The following is a 22134-nucleotide window of genomic DNA, read 5'->3' on the forward strand; positions in this document are numbered from 1 at the left end:
ACGCATCCAAAGCTAATTTCTCTGCGTCTGACTACTTGGAGATTGAACGCCTGATTCTATCAAAGCGTGGTTTCTCTGAGTCGGTCATTGATACCCTGATTCAAGCTAGAAAGCCTGTCACCAGGAAGATCTATCATAAGATTTGGCGCAAATATTTTTATTGGTGTGAATCCAAGGGTTACTCATGGAGTAAGATTAGGATTCCTAGAATATTGTCCTTTCTCCAAGAAGGATTGGAGAAGGGATTATCCGCTAGTTCCTTAAAAGGAAAAATATCTGCTTTGTCTATTCTTTTACACACACGTCTGGCAGATGTCCCAGACGTTCAAGCGTTTAGTCAGGCCTTGGTTAGGATCAAGCCTGTATTTAAACCTGTTGCTCCGCCATGGAGCCTTAACTTAGTTCTTAAAGTTCTTCAAGGGGTTCCGTTTGAACCTATGCATTCCATAGATATTAAGCTTCTATCTTGGAAAGTTTTGTTTTTAGTAGCTATCTCTTCGGCTCGAAGAGTTTCTGAGTTATCTGCTTTACAGTGTGATTCACCTTACCTTGTTTTCCATGCAGATAAGGTGGTTTTGCGTACCAAACCTGGGTTTCTTCCTAAGTTTGTTTCTAATAGGAATATCAATCAGGAAATTGTTGTTCCTTCACTGTGTCCTAATCCTTCATCAAAGAAGGAACGTCTGTTGCATAATCTTGATGTGGTTCGTGCTTTAAAGTTCTACTAACAAGCAACTAAAGATTTCCGTCAAACATCTTCATTGTTTGTTGTTTATTCTGGTAAACGGAGAGGTCAAAAGGCTACGGTTACCTCTCTTTCCTTTTGGCTGAAAAGCATCATCCGTTTGGCTTATGAGACTGCTGGCCAGCAGCCTCCTGAAATAATTACTGCTCATTCTACTAGAGCAGTGGCTTCCACATGGGCTTTTAAAAATTAAGCTTCTGTTGAACAGATTTGTAAGGCGGCGACTTGGTCTTCGCTTCATACTTTTTCCAAATTTTCCAAATTCGATACTTTTGCTTCTTTGGAGGCTGTTTTTGGGAGAAATGTTCTACAAGCAGTGGTGCCTTCCATTTAAGGTACCTATCTTGTCCCTCCCTTCATCCGTGTCCTAAAGTTTTGGTATTAGTATCCCACAAGTATGGATGAATCCGTGGACTCGATACATCTTACAAGAGAAAACATAATTTATGCTTACCTGATAAATTTATTTATTTTGTGATGTATCGAGTCCACAGCCTGCCCTGTTTATTTAAGACAGGCAGTATTTTTTTTTAAAAAAAAATTTCAGTCACCACTGAACCCTATAGTTTCTCCTTTTTCTTCCTAGCCTTCGGTCGAATGACTGGGGGGTGGAGCTAAGGGAGGAGCTATATAGACAGCTCTGCAGTGGGGGCTCTCTTTGCCACTTCCTGTAGGGAAGGAGAATATCCCACAAGTATGGATGAATCCGTGGATTCGATACATCACAAGAGAAATAAATTTATCAGGTAAGCATAAATTATGTTTTTTCAACTTTTTTTTTACTCCATTGATTTCTATGGGGAATACGTGAATACGCACGCTTTCAACTCAACGAGCGCAAAAAGCTTACTTCTAGCACAATTATAGTTCATAGTTAAATATTACTGCAAACATTGTTGTAGTTTAACTGTGCCTTTTTTACATTGCTTGTGTGCATTTTATCCCTGGCAATCTTAATGGAACACCTAGGGGTCCATTTATTAAGCAGTGGTTGATTCAGAGCCCCATCGTTTCAGGTCTGCCTGGAATAGAAGTTAAGAAGCAGCAGTCGTAAGACCCTGTTTCTTAACTTCTGCGCCAACATTTTAGGTGGTGGACTGAAATCATCCCGGTCCGATCGGGATGATTGATAGCTCTTGCTAGTGGCTGATTGGCTGTCAGTGAGCAGGGGGTGGCATTGCACAAGCATTTCACCAGCATTTTGTTTGTACACCGTGGATAGTGGGGTATCCGCTCCTTTTTCAAAGTCTCGCATTTGTTTGTGGATACTTGTATTACCTCCGTCAATGATTAGCTGATGACGTGATACTTGTATTACCTCCGTCAATGATTAGCTAATGACGTGATACTTGTATTACCTCCGTCAATGATTAGCTGATGACGTGATACTTGTATTACCTCCGTCAATGATTAGCTGATGACGTGATACTTGTATTACCTCCGTCAATGATTAGCTGATGACGTCAGGACTTGGATAGGAGTGCTTTCCCATTGGTCGTAGGAGGTCACGTGGCAGCAAGTTCTGTGAGAGTTCCTTGAGATGGCGAGATTGGAGTTTCTCAGCACGCCTCCATCACAGTCCTAAGCAGCTGGCCATTCGTACCGCACAAAGAAGTTTAGAAACTGCCAAAAACCGGGTGAGTGAAGACTGGATGCCTATGACTCGCACAGTTACTGAGTCTGTATTGGTCTTATCCCTGCTTACACCACACACTGATTCCTGCTTGTTATAAACTAAATTGGGTTACTGGGCTGCTGTGCCTCCCTATATTGTTTGAAGCAGAGCTAGCAGTGCTGGATAGCTTAGGGCTAATTGTCTGAATTTTACCTGCTAGACCTCCACTGTATTAGTGAGGCCTTTCTTACGTGCATATTATTAGGTGTTTAGAGCGCATCCTTTTAAGTCTCACCCGGTGTATATATATATATATATATGGCAGTCCTCTCTAGTTTAACCGCCTGACATTTTATCAATTTGGCTATCTGGCACTGCTAATTCTTCATATTTCTACCCCAAGAATCTTGTTGCAGAGACACATCTGTTATGCCCTCGCTTACATTAATCTGTGCATGTAAAGATGCATATCACGTGCACAGAGAACACAGAGGATGTTGGATATAGGTTATATTTGCCTACACTAAGTGGAATAAAGAGCGTTTATATTTTAATGGTTAGTGCACCTTTAAGTAAATTGTTCTTTTAAGAATTACCTACTACAGGCCCTTAAAGTTAATTTAACCACGTTCAACACACTACGATTTGTATGCTTATTTGGGGCATTTGTTCTGAGACTTTGGGGCCTATTTATCAAGCTCTGTATGAAGCTTGAAGCCCCGTGTTTCTGGCGAGCCTTCAGGCTCGCCAGAAACACAAGTTATGAAGCAAGTTATGCTCCATAACCTATCCGCCTGCTCTGAGGAGGTGGACAGCGATCGCCAGAAATCAACCCAATCTAATACGATCGGGTGATTGACACCCACTGCTAGGGGCCAATTGCCCGCAAATCTGCGGAGGGTGACATTGAACCAGCAGTTCACAAGAACTGCTGGTGCAATGCTGAATGCGGAGAGCGTAATGATGTCCGCATTCAGCGATGTCTGTTGGACATGATCCACTGATCGGATCATGTTGGACAGACATTTGATAAATAGGCCCCTTTATGTGGGGAGCATATTTTCATAACCTTAGTAATATGTCTTGCAACCAGAAGTATAACCGTAAGCTAAAGTAGAGACCATTTGTGGGTAACTGTCCCTTTAATTTATATATGTGCCATCCCCCCAGATTGTATTTTGAAAACCAGAAAACCTGTTTGGGAATTCAGTTGGGCTATGAGAAGAACCAGCTGAAACAGGACCAGGGCAAAGTTCAAACAAAACATTTATGCAAAGAAAAAACCTAGTGTACAGTGTCCATTTAAAGGATCAGTAAAGGACAATTGGATTAGCTAAGAGAATCACCTTTGTTAGGCTCCAGACTTAGTTATTCAGTTTTCTTTTGTATGCTCTCTTTCATTGTCTGTTTTTTGTAAATAATGTAAAAAATAATTGGCAGTGTAAGAGCAGTGCAGCGCATCACTGAGTTACAGGGACATTAAACTGCTGTGAACAGCTAAAAAAGAATAGTAACTACGTCTATGTTATTGCATTTCACCCTGTTGCTGCAGCTCTTAACGAATCAGTTCTCATGTTTTAATAGCTTAACGGTGCCAAATAGTGAAGCTCCGCCTCTTTGTACTGGGGGCGGCCATCTTGAAGCTCAGGTATTCTAACAGCCTGTGACAGAAGCTGTGCACACTCACAGATCCGTGATGTTAGAGCTGTATAATGTCCTTCGGGTTAGTGTGCCTGATACATCATGTGAGCTTTACATTTTTGCTTCTTTTTTTTTTTTTACAATTTTACAGTTACACAAAATATATTAAAAAAAGCACTGAACAATAATATAGAGCAATGCAGCCACAGCTTCAAGATGGCGGGCCCCAGTACAAAGAGGCAGAGCTTCAGTATCTGTTACCTTTAAGCTATTAAAACAGGAAGTGACATCATCGAGAGTTCCGATGATCCCTCCCCTCCAAACATGCTAATTGTGAGTTTTAATGTTTGAAATAAAAGTTTGGTTTTAGCTGAAGATGTACATTGTTCATTTACAACAAGGTGGACTGGTCCCTGTAGTGATCAAGTTTTGACATTGGACATTATTAAAACAGAATGGATTTGAAAAGGGCTGCAGGAACAGGAAGAAATAATATAACAGTGAGTAGTAACCATTCTACGGTAGTTGTGTCCAGCAGTTTAATATACCTTAAAGGGACATAATACTCATATGCTAAATCACTTGAAACTGATGCAGTATAACTGTAAAAAGCTGACAGAAAAATATCACCTGAGCATCTCTATGTAAAAAAGGAAGATATTTTACCTCACAATCTCCTCAGTTCAGCAGAGTAAGTTCTGTGTAAAAAGTTATACTCAGCTGCTCCCAGCTGCAGGTAAAAAAAATAAAAAAAATGAAGAAATGAACAGCAACCAATCGGCATCAGCAGTGCTGAGGTCATGAACTCTTTTACTGTGATCTCATGAGATTTGACTTAACTCTCATGAGATTTCATAGTAAGCTTCCTTTACCTGATTGGTGAAATAATATGAGAGTGCACAATGCTCATCCCTTCTGCTGTCCTAGGACAGACATACTAAAATGCTGCTTAGAAATCCTTTACAATGGGAGGTGGCTACTGAGGAACTTTTGAGGTAAAATATCTTTCTTTTTTACATAGAGATGTTCAGGTGATATTTTCTAGACAGCTTTTTACAGCTATGCTGCATCACTTTCAAGTGTTTAAACATTTGGGTATTATGGCCCTTTAAATTAACCATGAAAAGAAGACAATTGTGAAGCCCTAGCGCCATGAATATACCAAGCTACATATAGCACACATTGCTCTACCTTTCTCCCCACCATGTTGTTGTGCAAGTTCATCAGTGTGCGGACGCTTCTTTTCACCTCACGTGCATCCACAAACTCCCGGGATAATCGGATGCCATGCTTGATATCGGCTGAGCACCCTCCCCATCTCCAGCCTTTCTCAGGATCATGGTAGCCATGCTTCTCTCGATCACAGCCACAATAGGTCAGGTTGCCATGACTGCAAGCATTGGTGATGGCATGGGCGATACCAGCTGACAGGATGGCATAAAAAAATGCTGCCTCCCGGCTGCCTGAAAGACATGAAGCAGATACCTGTGTGAGTTAGCACTGATCTAATGGTAGTATTTGTGGTTTAAACAGGCCACAAACAATGGGGGAAATACATTAAGGCAGGGCTCGACAAACCCAGGAACCTGGCTCCTAACTTTTTGGGTTATTCTCCCTATATCTATATACAAATACCACTGCCTTGCTACTGAAAGTATTCTTGGCTCCTAAATAGTCTTACTGGCTCCTAAATGTTAAACAGATTTGTCAACCCCTGCATTAAAGGGACATGAAACCCAAAATTTTTCTTTCATGATTCAGATAGAGAATACAATTTTAAACAACTTTCTAATTTACTTCTATTATTTCATTTGGTTCCTTTACTTGTTATCTTTTGCTGAAAGGTTTATCTAGGCAAGCTCAGGGGCAGCAGATAACATAGGTTCTAGCTGTTGATTGGTGGCTGCATATATATATATTGATTGTGATTGGCTCACGCATGTGTTCAGTTAGAAACCATTAGTGCATTGCTGCTCCTTCAACAAATGATACCAAGAGAACGAAACAGATTAGATAATAGAAGTAATTTAGAAACTTGTTTAAAATTGTATTCTCTATCTGAATCTTGAAAGAACATTTTTTGGGTTCATGTCCCTTTAAGGTACACACACACACTCCCGGAATTTACATTTTTCCTGAACTCTTTAGAGAAACCAAACAAAAACGGATGAGTTAGGGGTATGACGTGACGGAAAAAAACGTTCCCATAAAGGGACATTCCAGCCAATATTGGAACGCACACGGGTGCATTTCAGTTTTGAATAGAAGCATTTTTGCATTTTACATGTCTTAGCAAAAATTCTAATAGTAAAAGCTATAGCTGTTTCAAGAGTATGCTCCGTTCCCCACCATTTTGAACAGAGAGCCTAAAGTGCTTGTACCATCTGGTAATGATTCAATTTATAATTTATTGTTATCATGATACAAGCCCCACTGGCTATCTGAGCAGCTGCAATATTTAAAATTCTGGGGCACTAAGAATATCTAGCTTTGATTCACATGTGCAGAGAATAATGTCAACACTAAAACAGAGATAACTTTTACTAGAAGCATTTTTACCATTATATATAAATGTAAATATATTTCTATCCAAAGATGTGATTCATCTATGTGTATTTCAAATTTGACAGCAATGTCCCTTTAAATGTATAAATTCCTCAAATACTAGCAGGTTTTCTTGAACTTAGCAAAATTGATAATATAAATTATTTTGGAAACTGTTTAAAATTTCATACTCAATCCAATCAATTTAAGTTTATTTTTTTACTTTACTGTCCCTTTAAGCTGTAAAAATAACCTTTGAAAAGTAAACGTAAAATTGCTTGAACAATGTTTTAATTTAATTTGATTTAAATTTTAAAATTGCTAAGTATTTGTAAAGTGTGCACAGCATATGGTTGTAAGGTCATGTGCACTCACATTTCTTAACCATGTATGCTTTAAGTAAAGCAATGATGTAAAATGCAGTATCGCCAGATCTGGGTAAATATGTGATCAGGAATGTGAATGAGCGTTACTTACAACCAGCACTTACAGTAATTCGCTTTTATTAGACACATGTTTGCATCTAAAAGTGAATTACAAAAAAATAGACATGTGCGTTTCGTTTCGTTTCCGAATCGAAATTCGGAGATTCTAATCAATTCTAATTTCCGAATTACCTTAGCAACGAAGCTAAACTAATCCGAATGCATTTGTAACGAATAAATCCGAATTAGTTTGGATTTATTTGTTACATTCGAATGGCCATGGAATAATCACAATTCAGTATAAAAATTTAATTTAGTGAGATTTAGTGAGATAGAACAGTGAAATAATTCCATTTGTGTAACTTGGAACCATCTGAATCAACATAACACATACCGAACGTCCAAATTTAAGAATCAAATCCAAAACAAATACATTCAAATGTATTTGAATGGATCCGAAACGAAATTCAAAAAAATCCGAATCAGTCCGAAACAAATTTTTCCGCTGTGCACGTCTACAAAAAATGCTTCCAAAAGAATTTGAAGTGCATTGCTGTGCCACAGCTTCTCTATACTGCTGCGCATTTCATAGGCTTCTATAATGTTTATTTAATATTCAGGTGTAAAATGCTCAAAAGTAACAATGAAATTGTGATCCCTATAAACTTTCACTTACGTTTATGAAAACCAATAGCCTAGATTCAAGAAACCTATTTGTGAAACTAAAACGAATAAATAATGTATTAAAGGGACATGAAAACTATTTTTCCCCTTTGTGATTACTTCTGTTATCAAATCTGCTTCATTCTCTTGTTATTCTTTACTGAAGGAGCAACAATGCACTACTGAGCGCTAGCTGAGGACAACTAGATAGCCAATCACAAGAGACAAATGTGTGCAGACATCAATCATCATGATTGCATCAGCCAATAGGATTTTTCCTACCTTAATCCCGATTGGCTGATAGAATTCTACCAGCCAATCGGAATTGAAGGGACGCCATCTTGGATGACGTCACTTAAAGGAACCATCATTGTTGAAGAAGACTCCGGATAAAGAGGATGCTCCGTGTCGGATGTCTTGAAGATGGACCCGCTCCGCGCCGGATGGATGAAGATAGAAGATGCCGTCTGGATGAAGACTTCTGCCTGTCTGGAGGACCACTTCTGCCGGCTTCGTTGAGGACTTGGGTGAAGACTTCTCACGGTAGGGTGATCTTCAAGGGGTTAGTGTTAGGTTTTTTTAAGGGGGGATTGGGTGGGTTTTAGAGTAGGGTTGGTTGTGTGGGTGGTGGGTTTTAATGTTGGGGGGTTGTATTTTTTTTTTACAGGTAAAAGAGCTGATTACTTTGGGGCAATGCCCCGCAAAAGGCCCTTTTAAGGGCTATTTGTAATTTAGTGTAGGGTAGGGCTTTTTTTTTATTTTGGGGGGGCTTTTTTATTTTGTTAGGGGGATTAGATTAGGTGTAATTAGTTTAAAAAACTTGTAATTTGTTTTTTATTTTCTGTAATTTAGTGGGGGGGTTTTGAACTTTAGATAATTTTATTTAATTTTATTTAATTGTATTTAGTTTAGGGAATTGATTTAATTATAGTGTAGTGTTAGGTGTAATTGTAACTTAGGTTAGGTTTTATTTAAATCGGAACAGCCAATAGAATGCTAGCTCAATCTGATTGGCTGATTGGATCAGCCAATCGGATTGAACTTGAATCTGATTGGCTGATTCCATCAGCCAATCAGAATATTCCTACCTTAATTCCGATTGGCTGATAGAATCCTATCAGCCAATCGGAATTCGAGGGACGCCATCTTGGATGACGTCATTTAAAGAAACCGTCATTCGGCGAGTAGGCGTCGTTAAAAGAGGATGGATCCGCGTTGGCTGGGAAGAAGATGGCTCCGCTCCGCAAGAAAGAAGATTGAAGATCCTGCTTGATAGAAGACTTCATCCCGATGATGGACTTCCGACTTCAGCCCGATGATGGATTTCTTCAGCCGCCGCTTGGATCCAGACTTCAGCCCGAGGATGGACGTCACTCTTCAGCCCCCCGCTTGGGCTTGGATCAAGACATCGGAGGCTCTTCTGGACAGATCGGGACCCGGTGAGGTGAAGACAAGGTAGGGAGATCTTCAGGGGCTTAGTGTTAGGTTTATTTAAGGGGGGTTTGGGTTAGATTAGGGGTATGTGGGTGGTGGGTTGTAATGTTGGGGGGGGGTATTGTATGTGTTTTTCAGGGCTGGTAAGGTAAAAGAGCTTTTCTATTTTAATTTTAGAATAGGGTAGGGCATTTTTTTATTTTGGGGGTCTTTGTTATTTTATTAGGGGGCTTAGAGTAGGTGTAATTAGTTTAAAATTGTTGTAATATTTTTCTAATGTTTGTAAATATTTTTTTATTTTTGTAACTTAGTTCTTTTTTATTTTTTGTACTTTAGTTAGTTTATTTAATAGTATTTATAGTGTAGTGTTAGGTTTAATTGTAACTTAGGTTAGGATTTATTTTACAGGTAATTTTGTAATTATTTTAACTAGGTAACTATTAAATAGTTATTAACTATTTAATAGCTATTGTACCTGGTTAAAATAAATACAAAGTTGCCTGTAAAATAAATATTAATCCTAAAATAGCTACAATATAATTATTATTTATATTGTAGCTATATTAGGGTTTATTTTACAGGTAAGTATTTAGATTTAAATAGGAATAATTTATTTAATAAGAGTTAATTTATTTCGTTAGAATAAAATTATATTTAACTTAGGGGGGTGTTAGGGTTAGAATTAGCTTTAGGGGTTAAAAAATGTATTAGAGTAGCGGTGAGCTCCGATCGGCAGATTAGGGGTTAATACTTGAAGTTAGGTGTCGGCGATGTTAGGGAGGGCAGATTACGGGTTAATACTATTTATTATAGGGTTATTGAGGTGGGAGTGAGGTTGATTAGGGGTTAATAACTTTATTATAGTAGCGGTGCGGTCCGCTCAGCAGATTAGGCGTTAATAAGTGTAGGCAGGTGGAGACGACGTTGAGGGGGGCAGATTAGGGGTTAATAAATATAATATAGGGGTCGGCGGTGTTAGGGGCAGCATATTAGGGGTACATAGCTATAATGTAGTTTGTGGCGGTGTACGGAGCGGCAGATTAGGGGTTAATAATAATATGCAGGGGTCAGTGATAGCGGGGGTGGCAGATTAGGGGTTAATAAGTGTAAGGTTAGGGGTGTTTAGACTCGGGGTACATGTTAGGGTGTTAGGTGCAGACTTAGGAAGTGTTTCCGCATAGCAAACAATGGGGCTGCGTTAGGAGCTGAACGCTGCTTTTTTGCAGGTGTTAGGTTTTTTTCAGCTCAAACAGCCCCATTGTTTTCTATGGGGGAATCGTGCACGAGCACGTTTTTGAAGCTGGCCGCGTCCGTAAGCACCGCTGGTATCGAGAGTTGCAGTTGCAGTAAATATGCTCTACGCTCCTTTTTTGGAGCCTAACGCAGCCCTTCTGTGAACTCTAAATACCAGCGGTATTTAAAAGGTGCGGCCAGAAAAAAGCACACGTAGCTAACGCACCCCTTTGGCCGCAAAACTCTAAATCTAGGCGTTAGGGTTTATTTTACAGGTAAGTATTTAGTTTTAAATAGGAATAATTTATTTAATGATAGTAATATTTATTTAGATTTATTTAAATTATATTTAAGTTAGGGGGTGTTAGGGTTAGGGTTAGACTTAGATTTAGGGGTTAATAAATTTAATATAGTGGCAGCGACGTTGGAGTTGGCAGATTAGGGGTTAATAACTGTAGGTAGGTGGCGGCGGTGTGGGGGGGGGGCAGATTAGGGGTTAATAAGTATAATGTAGGTGGCGGTGGGCTCCGGGAGCAGCTGTTTAGGGGTTAATAAGTTTATTTAGTTGCGGCGGGATAGGGGTTAATAACTTTTATTTAGGTGGCGGCGGTGTAGGGGCGGCAGATTAGGGGTTAATAAGTATAATGTAGGTGGCGGCAGTGTAGGGGGGGCAGATTAGGGGTGTTTAGACTCGGTTTACATGTTAGGGTGTTAGGTGTAAAGTTCCCATAGGAATCAATGGGATATCGGGCAGCAGCGAACAGAAGCTTTCGCTGCTTTCAGACTCCCATTGATTCCTATTCCTATCCTCCAGGGCGGCGGATTGAAAACCACGTACGCTGGGCCGGAATAGTGCCGAGCGTACCTGGTAGTTATTTGATAACTAGCAAAAGTAGTCAGATTGTGCCGAACTTGTATTCGGAACATCTGTAATGACGTAAGCATCGATCTGTGTCGGACTGAGTCTGGCGATCGTATGTTACGTCACAGATTTCTACTTTTACCGGTTTGTAGGATTTGATAACTAAGGGGAATCAGGCTCGCCACAAATACGCTGCGGAATTCCAGCATATTTGCGGTTAACGGCTTGATAAATAGATGCCACAGTATCTATTTAGAAACATCTGTTTAGAAATACTTAAATAAAATATTCCCCTATGTGCAGAACTTAGGAATGTGAAGCATTTACAGTAAATAAATAGTTAAAACCTTTATTAAAAATGAATATTGCATAAATATGTTTTAATCTACTCAACTGCAAAGGGCTCTAATGCACTTATATATATATGTCTATATGTGTTTACTTTTGTATTTATGTGTTTATATGTGTATATATGTCTGTAAATACATATATACACATATAGCTACATAAATACATATGTACACACATATTTATATATAAAACACAGAAGGGGACTGCACTCCTAGACCGGACCGGGTACACATCCCATGACCCTGCAACATGCTCAGCCCTGGGTGCTCGGTGGCACTCACAAGAAGCTGTGCTGTCACCAGAGTCACAGGCAGTTAACCCCAGACAGGTCTGGGTGCAAGAACCATAGGGGAAATTACAAAACAAATTAATGCAGCACACAGAGAAAACCCTGCACTCGCTAGCAAGCTCATAGATAAGATTTAAAAGCAAAAATGGTCTGGGTGCAAGACCCATAGGGGAAATTACAAAATAAAATAAATGTAAGGAATTTTTTATGTGTTTTGTGACACTTTTTTGTTTTGCAAAACAGTTAACCAGAGCTCTGAGGTCACGATAATCATTCTAGCATAAAACGTGACTGCGCTCAAGCGATCGTGTTTACTTTCAACTTGTAATACGAGCGGAAAACCTGACACGTGCAAACACCCGCGATATACCCCTTATCGTTCACACGTAATTGTTAGCGCTCCACTCGTAATCTGGGCCTTAATGCTCATTTCTTGTTTATTGGTCAAAGATGCAGAATTTTGCTATTAGGAGTTTCAATACATAACAAAAAGAGAAACACTGAAAATGTTTGTTTAATTCTATAAACTACTGACAACATTTCTCCCAAATTCCAAATTAAAATATTGTCATTTAGAGCATTTATTTGCAGAAAATGACAACTGGTCAAAATTTAAAAAAGATAATGGGGCCGTGTGAAGGATACTGACTACCCCGACTGGGTAGCTCCGCTAAAGGGTCCTGCTTCCTCCCTGGAGCCTGCAGCTGTATAGCTGGACAGTGATTATAGCCAGAGCCCACCCAAATAACCAGACAAGACCAGTATTCAGGTGAAACAAGAACTGCTTTATTGTGAAACACACTCTGCTTATATACACACAAAAGGGTCTTATCTGACCCCTAGATCTCCCATCATTCCAGCCCCTCCAGACAGTCCGGCGCCTCCATAGGAGCCACAGTCCCATAGAGCCCCCACAGTACCTAGGTCACCATTTCAGGGTGATCCCGGGGGAGCGGCGGCACTTCCAGGGTGTCATTGGAGTTACAGCCTGGGAAAGAAATGGAGGTGGGGGTGTCCAAAACCCCCTGTTCCCAAGGGAGCTTCCTTTCCGGCAATCACCCCACCTCTGGTCCTCCCTAGGGGCTACCAATCCCCAAAAGAGCGGAGCTCTGGGGAAAGGGGCCACTGGAGCGACCTGGGCTAAAGGTTAGCGGGTATCTGGCGCGGTGCAGCCGGGAAGGGTTTAAGCGGTCAGGGATCAGCTCACGGCCGGCCGGCAGTTCCAGGAGCCCGGCCAGCCGGAGAGGGTTTAGGCAGTCAGAGATCAGCTCTTCCATGAGGATGTACAAACCACAAAACAAGCAATAGGAAGAGTCTGGGTGATCCCGTAAGCCATGAAAAGGCCAAAACTGGTGTGATAAGTGGAGAGCCAGGCAGTAGGGGGGTGGGGGGTGGCCCTGGAAGTGTGGTATCAGTGACAGTGCTCCACCCTTCTTGTCCGGCAGACCCGGCTAGACCCCAACAGGTCGGCTTGGGGCTGTCCGGGGGGTGGCCCTCCAATAGTAGGTTGCCGGGAGAGGTCATCCCACCCATTACAACATCTCCCACCAGAAAACACATAAACCATAAAGTACTTTACCCCCTCCCTGGGTTCGTGGCATCACTGTCGCTCCCTGCTGGTATTCATCCCCTGCACCCTGGGGCGCAGGGATATCCACATAAGGCCAAGTCTCGTCACTCAGTTCCCTAAAACAGGGTTCCAGCTGGTGCCCCAGAACAGGTGTCCACCAACAAGCAACACTAACAGAGTGGACTCCTGACCTTCCCATAAAAAGCATCGGCTGGAGAGAAGGTAAAGTTACCTGGGGCTGCTGCAGCCCAAGGTTGGGGACCGGGGCAGACTGCCCTGCATTCTTGGGGTTCACATGTGGGGGCTGTGGTCTCACTCAACCCTACTGGAAAATCCTTCTGGACGGGGAGATGGCAGTGATTAGCACCCACCTGCCCGGCTGCCAGCTCCACTGCTGGGTGAACCCCAGCTACTATTCCAGGGCTGTCCCTCCCTGGCTCTGGGATGCATAATAGAGGTGGGCAGAGGCCAGCGGCGCTCTGCCCCGCTGCCAGCTCCTCCTCTGGAATGACACAGGGGACCACAGGGACAAACTCCGGCCCTGCAGTATCCACCACTCCTCTAGTATAATCCAGTGGTGGTGGTGGAGGGCAGAGATCAATCTCCTTCTCAGGGCTCAACTCCAGCCCTTCTGCTGTGGGGATGTCAGGGGCACCCTTGGTCGCCTCCCCAGCCACCAGAACCCTAATTCTGCAGCAGGGTCCTTCACCTCCCAGAGTCTCTGGGAACTCGGGGAAGCGGGGCAACCTAGACTCTAGGGCAAAAGCCCTCCACATGTTCCCGGGGCATCCGCCTCCCAAAAGACAGAATCCTTTCAAGTTCCAGGGTCCATAGTCGGTGGGGAGAAGGCTGGCCTGCGTTCCTCTTCGAAAGTAACAGAGGCTTCTGTTACATCTCCCCCACTGGTATGGCTTTGAGTTAGCCAGATGGTCCAGTCCCAAACTCCCTTCCACTTTGGTGGTTGGCCACTGCCGCTGGGGGGTGAGGATGCTGACCTTTTTCCCTGAATCTCGCCAAGCTGCTGGGGAGAGAGACTGGCCGTCTCCTCTCCCGGAAAGGGGTTCTGTCGCTGGGGAGAGAGGTCAGCTACCTCCTCTCCCTGGAAACTGATTGGACGCTGGGGAGGGAGGTCGGCTACCTCCGCTCCCTGGGAATGGCTCTGCCACTGGGGAGAGAGACCGGCTGTCTCCTCTCCCTGGAATGGATTCTGCCGCTGGGGAGAGAGAGACCGGTTGTCTCCTCTCCCGAGAAGGGGTTCTGTTGCTGGGGAGGGAGGTTGGCTACCTCCGCTCCCTGGGGATGGCTCTGCCGCTGGGGAGATAGACCGGCTATCTTCTCTCCCAGGAACTGGCTCTGCTGTTGGGGAGGGAGACTGATTGTCTCCTCTTCCTGGAAGTGGTTTTGTCGCTGGGGAGGGAGGTCGGCTACCTCCACTCCCTGGGGATGGCTCCGCTGCTGGGGAGAGAGGTCAGCTACCTCCTCTCCCTGGAAACTGATCTACCGCTGGGGAGAGAGACCAGTTGTCTCCTCTCCTGGGAAGGGGTTCAGTCGTTGGGGAGGGAGATCTGCTACCTCCACTCCCTAGGGATGACTCTGCTGCTACCTCCACTCCCTAGGGATGACTCTGCTGCTGGGGAGAGAGACCGGCTGTCTCCTCTCCCTGGAACTGGCTCTGCCACTGGAGAGGGAGAAAGGCTGGCTCCTCTCTCCAGAATGGGTTCTGTCACTGGGGAGATCGGCTACTTCCGCTTCCTGGGGATGGCTCTGCCGCTGGGGAGAGAGACCGGCTGTCTCCTCTCGCTGGAACTGACTCTGCGACTGGGGAGAGAGACCGGTTGTCTTCTCTCCCGGGAAGGGGTTCTGTCGCTGGGGAGGGAGGTCAACTACCTCCACTCCCTGGGGATGGCTCTGAAGCTGGGGAGAGAGACCGGCTGTCTCCTGTCCCTGAAAGGGGTTCCGCCGCTGGGGAGAAAGGTCGGCTACCTCCTCTCCCTTGTTTCCCGGAGCTGCTGCAGGTGCTGGGCAGAGGCCAGCGGTGCTGCTATCTCTTTGGCTGGAGGCTCCCCGGTCTGTCCTTCCTCAGAGGAAAAGTTAATTAAATCCACAATCTCTGGTTCCTGGCCCTGGGGAGAGAGGAAAACTACCTCCTCTCCCTGTGACTCCAGAGATGTCACAGATGTAGGGCAGAAGTCAGTGGCTCTCTGCCCTGTTGCCAGTGCTTCTGCTGGGATGGCTCCCTTGTCCAAGACCATAATCTCGCAGCCAGGCTGCTGATCATGGTCTAGCAGCTCCAGGTAGCTCATTCCTGGTTGCCACTTCTCTGAGGAAAATTCCCATAAATCCTCGATTGCTGCACCATAGCTTCCTGCAGAATCTGTGGCATGCTGCTGAACGAGATCTAGCAGCCACTTGTATGCCTTTTCCATCCCCCATTCCTGGAGACCTATAAATACCAGATCGGCTAGCAGCCAGGGTACCCCCAAGAGATTCAGCAGTTTCTCTCTGAAAATGCTAATTTCCTCCAGTCTCAGTTCGCCGAGCTCCCAAAGTCTGGGTCCTCTTTCATCTTTTCAAATAGTAATCCAGGGCCGCCGAAGCCAAAGCTTCTGGGGGGCGTCATCCTTCAGCCATGGCCACGCTTGCATAGCGTGCCATCGGAGGGCCCTGTAGCCATCCTCCAGCCACATCTCTGCCTGGACCAGTTCACCTAGTGTAGATAACATTCCCCCCTGGGCTGCTCTCCCAGGAAAGGCACTCATAAGTTTAGCTGGAACCAGTACCTCTCATCAGCAGTGGGAAGGACATTTCCATAACAATCCTGTTCTTGTTGAAGCACCTCCCTCCATAGTTGCTGGCGGATAATGTTCCTCCAGCTCAGCTTGTCCTGTTCAGAACCAGGACCGTCCAGCTGGGCCTGCTCCTCTTGTACTCTCCATAGGAACTCAGCTTCCATAGTTGCAGGCTACTGTGGTGCTTCTCCTCTGTCAGCAGGAACTGTGTGGAAGAAGCAGATCCCACCGCTGCCAGCCAATGTGACGGATACCGGCTACCCCGACTGGGTAGCTCCACCAAACAGTCCTGTTTCCTCCCTGGAGCCTGCAGCTGTATAGCTGGAAAGTGATTATAGATTGGGCCCATCCAGATAACCAGGCAAGACCAGTATTCAGGTGAAACAAGAACTGCTTTATATATTGCGCTTATATACACACAAAAGGGTCTTATCTGACCCCTATATCTCCCGCCATTCCCGCCCTTCCAGACAGTCCAGCACCTCCAATAGAGCCCCCACAGTACCTAGGTCACGGTTTCGGGGTGACCCCGGGGGAGTGGCAGCACTTCCAGGGTGTCATTAGAAAGCTCTCGGTCCCTGCTCTCGGGTGGCCCTAAGAGTCTGGTATCCGTGACAGGCCGATTTATCATTTGTCGGACGGACATGATTTGCTGTAGCGGATCATGTCCGCCTGACATCGATAAATGCCGACAGCATACGCTGTCAGCATTTATTGGCATTTATCTTACGACCGCTGCTTCTTAACTTAAGTTTCCGTCGAGCCTGAAGACTCGCGCAAAAACAGCAGCATACACTGCTTGATAAATGTGCCCCTAAGTGTTTTCTGACCTTGAATAATGCAAAGAAAACAAGTTCATATTACCATATTTGCTTGATTATAAGATGAACTTTATTAAAAGACGACCCCCCCCCCCCCAACTGTGGATATTATTGAAAAACAAAACAAAAGACCTTGATTATAAGACAAGTCCCCTTTGCCTCACAAATAGCCCCCTCTGTCTCTTCACCCTCTTAATCCTTAATTCTGAACCCCCTTCTCTGCTGCACCCACAGCTGAACTGCTTCCCCTCATCATGAATGATCCTCATTCCAGTAAGCTGTCACCTCACATTTACTGGTATTACCTGGTAGCTAATCTGCAGCAAGAATGATCCAGTTTGCTAAAGGACCAATCATGTCACTCACTGCAGTCACATGGCTTCTGTCTGTGATGTGAGTTTGCCGGTCCTTTAGCTGCACGGAATCTAGCTGCTGCTGTTACTACCCGGTCTGTCTGGTTTCACTTTTACTGTAGGGAAGAGACAGGGGGGCATATGTATCAAGCTCCGAATGGAGCTTGATGCCCCTCGTTTCTGGTGAGCCTGCAGGCTCGTCAGAAACAGCAGTTATGAAGCAGCGGTCACAAGGACCGCTGCTCCATAACCTGTCCGCCTGCTCTGAGCAGGCGGACAGACATCGCCGGAAATCAACCCAATTGAGTACAATCGGGTTGCTTGACATCTCCCTGCTGGCGGCCTATTGGCCGCAAGTCTGCAGGCGGCGGCGTTGCACCAGCAGTTCTTGTGAGCTGCTGGTGCAATGCTGAATATGGCGAGAGTATTGCTCGCCGTATTCAGCGATGTCTGTCAGACCTGATCCGAACTGTCGGATCAGGTCCGACAGACATTGATAACTAGAGGCCTGGGGCTGATCAAAGGTAAATCTAGTTGCTACTGAACTCTGACCCACTGCATGGTTAATTACAGTTATACTGTAGTGAAGACAGCGGCTGGTGTCCGTTCATTATGAATGTGTCCGATTTTAGGCTCGATTATAAGACAATGTCGGTTTTTCAGAGTTATTTTTCTTATTCGAGCAAATACGGTAATTTTGAAACAACGCAATACTAATGTTTTAACTTAGCAAGAGTTCAGAAATCAATATTTGGTGGAATAACCCTGATTTTCAGGGTACGTCACTGGCCTTTAAGGGGTTAAGTATACTTTCCCCATCTTCCTTTCTTGAATTCATTTTATCTTATTATATCTTCCATAAATTAACAAAAAAAACAAAAAAAGGGAAATACCTCCTCTTGCCCTTCCACACTTCAGAGCAGACCTAATGTTGTCAAGTCTGAAAATCTAAATGGGCATAATAATTGACTTTGTATGTCTTCTTTAAAGTTCCTAATAAAGTTTCGCCATTTTTTATGGTTATTATTTATATTCAGATTTTTTATCATATAGTTCAAAATTTAGATGTTTTTCATGAAATTTATCTACTTGCCCAACTTGGGTTCGTTTTTATTTTTACAATTCCTCATGATAATATGTCTGCCCGCTAATATTGATAGATTCACAATTTCCCAGTCCTGCCCCGTTCCTGTTTATCAATTAAAAAGATGATATGTTCCACATTCAATTTAAAAAAAAATTCTCATTATATTTGATAACCAGAAACCTACTCTATCCCAAAACTATCTGATCTTGTGACAGTAGAATAGGAGGTGTACCAGATTAGCAAAGAGATTACACTTTGGACATACTTCGAACCCCTTATATTTCCACTTCACCTCCATTTCTGGTGTAAAGTAACTTTTATATTATAATTTTATATGGGCTTCTCTCCATGTTGCAGAGAGAGTACATACAAAAACTTTTTTTATTTGAGTTTCTAATGGTCTCAGTATCTATCATACTGTCCTACATTGTCCATTTTGTCTGTAAATTACCTATATTATCAAGACCTCCTACTGAAACTATTTCTTTATCTATAGTAGATATATAATTAATCCCTCCCTTGACCAATGCAAAACAATGTTCAATTTTATCCCACCTATAGTCAAACCTGTAAACTTTAGTTACATTTATAATAAATTGATCCAATTGGAGATAAGTAAAGAATTATTTTACTCAAATTAAATTCAGTTTTTTAAATCTTCAAAAGTTCTAATATTTCTGTCCCATAGATTTACTAACTGAGAAATTAAGATTAACCCCTTCCTTTCCCAGACCTTAACGGTATTTAACGTTAACCTTTCTGGGAATTGAGGGTTACCTCTGATTGGTAAATAACGAGAAACTGCATAACTTACTTGCAGTTTCAAGCATAACTTTTACCAAGCTTTTATTGGGTGGAAAATAGTCCAGAGATGCTTAATTTTCAGCTAAAATGTCTTAGCCTGTATATGTACAACTGCTGAAAGAGAGAGAGAATGGATCATATTCTCTCCTATCTCCAGGAGAGAGTAATAAGGAATTTTTAGAAGCTATTCGACTACAAATTTAGATAAACATACCAAGTTATAAGATTCCAAGCATGGAAGGCTAAACCCCCCAAACTCTACTGGGAGGAGGAGGTTCCTCAAGGCTATTCTTGATTTTTTTTACCTCCCCATAAAAATTTACCAATTATTCTGTTAAACATAAAAGTTGGGATGTTCTGCATTAAAACATAATTTATGCTTACCTGATAAATTTATTTCTCTTGTAGTGTATCCAGTCCACGGATCATCCATTACTTGTGGGATATTCTCCTTCCCAACAGGAAGTTGCAAGAGGATCACCCACAGCAGAGCTGCTATATAGCTCCTCCCCTAACTGCCATATCCAGTCATTCGACCGAAACAAGCCGAGAAAGGAGAAACCATAGGGTGTAGTGGTGACTGAAGTTTAATTAAAATTTAGACCTGCCTTAAAAGGACAGGGCGGGCCGTGGACTGGATACACTACAAGAGAAATAAATTTATCAGGTAAGCATAAATTATGTTTAATGCTTAATTTCTCTTGTTAAGTGTATCCAGTCCACGGATCATCCATTACTTGTGGGATACCAATACCAAAGCTTAAGTACACGGATGATGGGAGGGACAAGGCAGGAACTTAAACGGAAGGAACCACTGCCTATAGAACCTTTCTCCCAAAATCAGCCTCCGAAGAAGCAAAAGTATCAAATTTGTAACATTTTGAAAAGGTATGAAGCGAAGACCAAGTCGCAGCCTTGCAAATCTGTTCAACAGAGGCCTCATTTTTAAAGGCCCAGGTAGAAGCCACAGCTCTAGTAGAGTGAGCTGTAATTCTTTCAGGGGGCTGCTGTCCAGCAGTCTCATATGCTAAACGGATTATACTCCGAAGCCAAAAAGAAAGAGAGGTTGCCGAGGCCTTTTGACCTCTCCTCTGTCCAGAGTAAATAACAAACAGGTGAGATGTTTGGCGAAAATCTTTAGTAGCCTGCAAGTAAAACTTCAATGCACGGACTACGTCTAGATTATGCAAAAGACGTTCCTTCTTTGAAGGAGGATTAGGGCATAATGATGGAACAACAATCTCTTGATTGATATTCTTGTTAGAAACCACCTTAGGTAAAAACCCAGGTTTTGTACGCAGAACTACTTTATCTGAATGAAAGATCAGATAAGGAGAATCACAATGTAAGGCAGATAACTCCGAGACTCTTCGAGCCGAGGAAATAGCCATCAGAAAAAGAACTTTCCATGATAGAAGTTTGATATCAATAGAATGAAGGGGTTCAAACGGAACCCCTTGAAGAACTTTAAGAACCAAGTTTAAGCTCCATGGGGGAGCAACAGGTTTAAACACAGGCTTAATTCTAACTAAAGCCTGACAAAATGCCTGAACGTCTGGAACTTCTGCCAGACGCTTGTGTAAAAGAATAGACAGAGCAGAAATCTGTCCCTTTAAAGAACTAGCTGATAGTCCTTTGTCCAAACCCTCTTGGAGGAAGGACAATATCCTAGGAATCCTAACCCTACTCCATGAGTAATTCTTGGATTCACACCAATGAAGATATTTACGCCAAATCTTGTGGTAAATTTTCCTGGTGACAGGCTTTCGTGCCTGTATTAAGGTATCAATTACTGATTCGGAGAAGCCACGCTTTGATAGGATCAAGCGTTCAATCTCCATGCAGTCAGTCTCAGAGAAAGTAGATTCGGATGATTGAAAGGACCTTGTATTAGAAGGTCTTGTCTCAGAGGCAGAGTCCATGGTGGAAAGGATGACATGTCCACTAGGTCTGCATACCAGGTCCTGCGTGGCCACGCAGGCGCTATCAATATCACTGATGCTCTCTCCTGTTTGATTTTGGCAATCAGACGAGGGAGCAGAGGAAACGGTGGAAACACATAGGCCAGGTTGAAGAACCAAGGCGCTGCTAGAGCATCTATCAGTGCCGCTTCTGGGTCCCTGGACCTGGATCCGTAACAAGGAAGCTTGGCGTTCTGGCGAGACGCCATGAGATCCAGTTCTGGTTTGCCCCAACGGAGAACCAATTGAGCAAACACCTCCGGATGGAGTTCCCACTCCCCCGGATGAAAAGTCTGACGACTTAGAAAATCCGCCTCCCAGTTCTCTACCCCTGGGATATGGATCGCTGATAGGTGGCAAGAGAGAAGTCTCCAAGATAATTCGCTGGGCAGAGACTCAGACATCGCTAGGGAGCTCCTGGTCCCCCCTTGATGGATGATGTAAGCCACAGTCGTGATGTTGTCCGACTGAAATCTGATGAACCTCAGTGTTGCTAACTGAGGCCAAGCTAGAAGAGCATTGAATATTGCTCTTAACTCCAGAATATTTATTGGGAGGAGTTTCTCCTCCTGAGTCCATGAACCCTGAGCCTTCAGGGAGTTCCAGACTGCACCCCAACCTAGAAGGCTGGCGTCTGTTGTTACAATGGTCCAATCTGGCCTGCGAAAGGTCATACCTTTGGACAGATGGACCCGAGATAACCACCAGAGAAGAGAATCTCTGGTTTCCTGATCCAGATTTAGTAGAGGGGACAAATCTGTGTAATCCCCATTCCACTGACTGAGCATGAATAATTGCAGCGGTCTGAGATGCAGGCGCGCAAATGGCACTATGTCCATCGCCGCTACCATTAAGCTGATTACTTCCATGCACTGAGCCACCGTGGGGCGCGGAATGGAGTGAAGAACACGGCAAGCATTTAGAAGTTTTGATAACCTGGACTCCGT

At 43.5% G+C, this 22134-nt stretch overlaps 1 protein-coding gene across 1 annotated transcript in view; it reads right to left on the reverse strand.

The window, feature by feature from the left end:
* Nucleotides 1-22134, reverse strand: part of LOC128643061 (protein Wnt-7b-like) — a 111619-nt gene that overhangs the window by 16335 nt on the left and 73150 nt on the right. The window contains exon 3 of the mRNA XM_053695995.1: nucleotides 5193-5464. Within this exon, the coding sequence (XP_053551970.1) occupies nucleotides 5193-5464 (272 nt within the window). The remainder of the gene's footprint in view (nucleotides 1-5192; nucleotides 5465-22134) is intronic.

Source organism: Bombina bombina, chromosome 12, assembly GCF_027579735.1.
Source record: "Bombina bombina isolate aBomBom1 chromosome 12, aBomBom1.pri, whole genome shotgun sequence".
In the NCBI taxonomy this organism is placed as follows: Eukaryota; Metazoa; Chordata; class Amphibia; order Anura; family Bombinatoridae; genus Bombina; species Bombina bombina.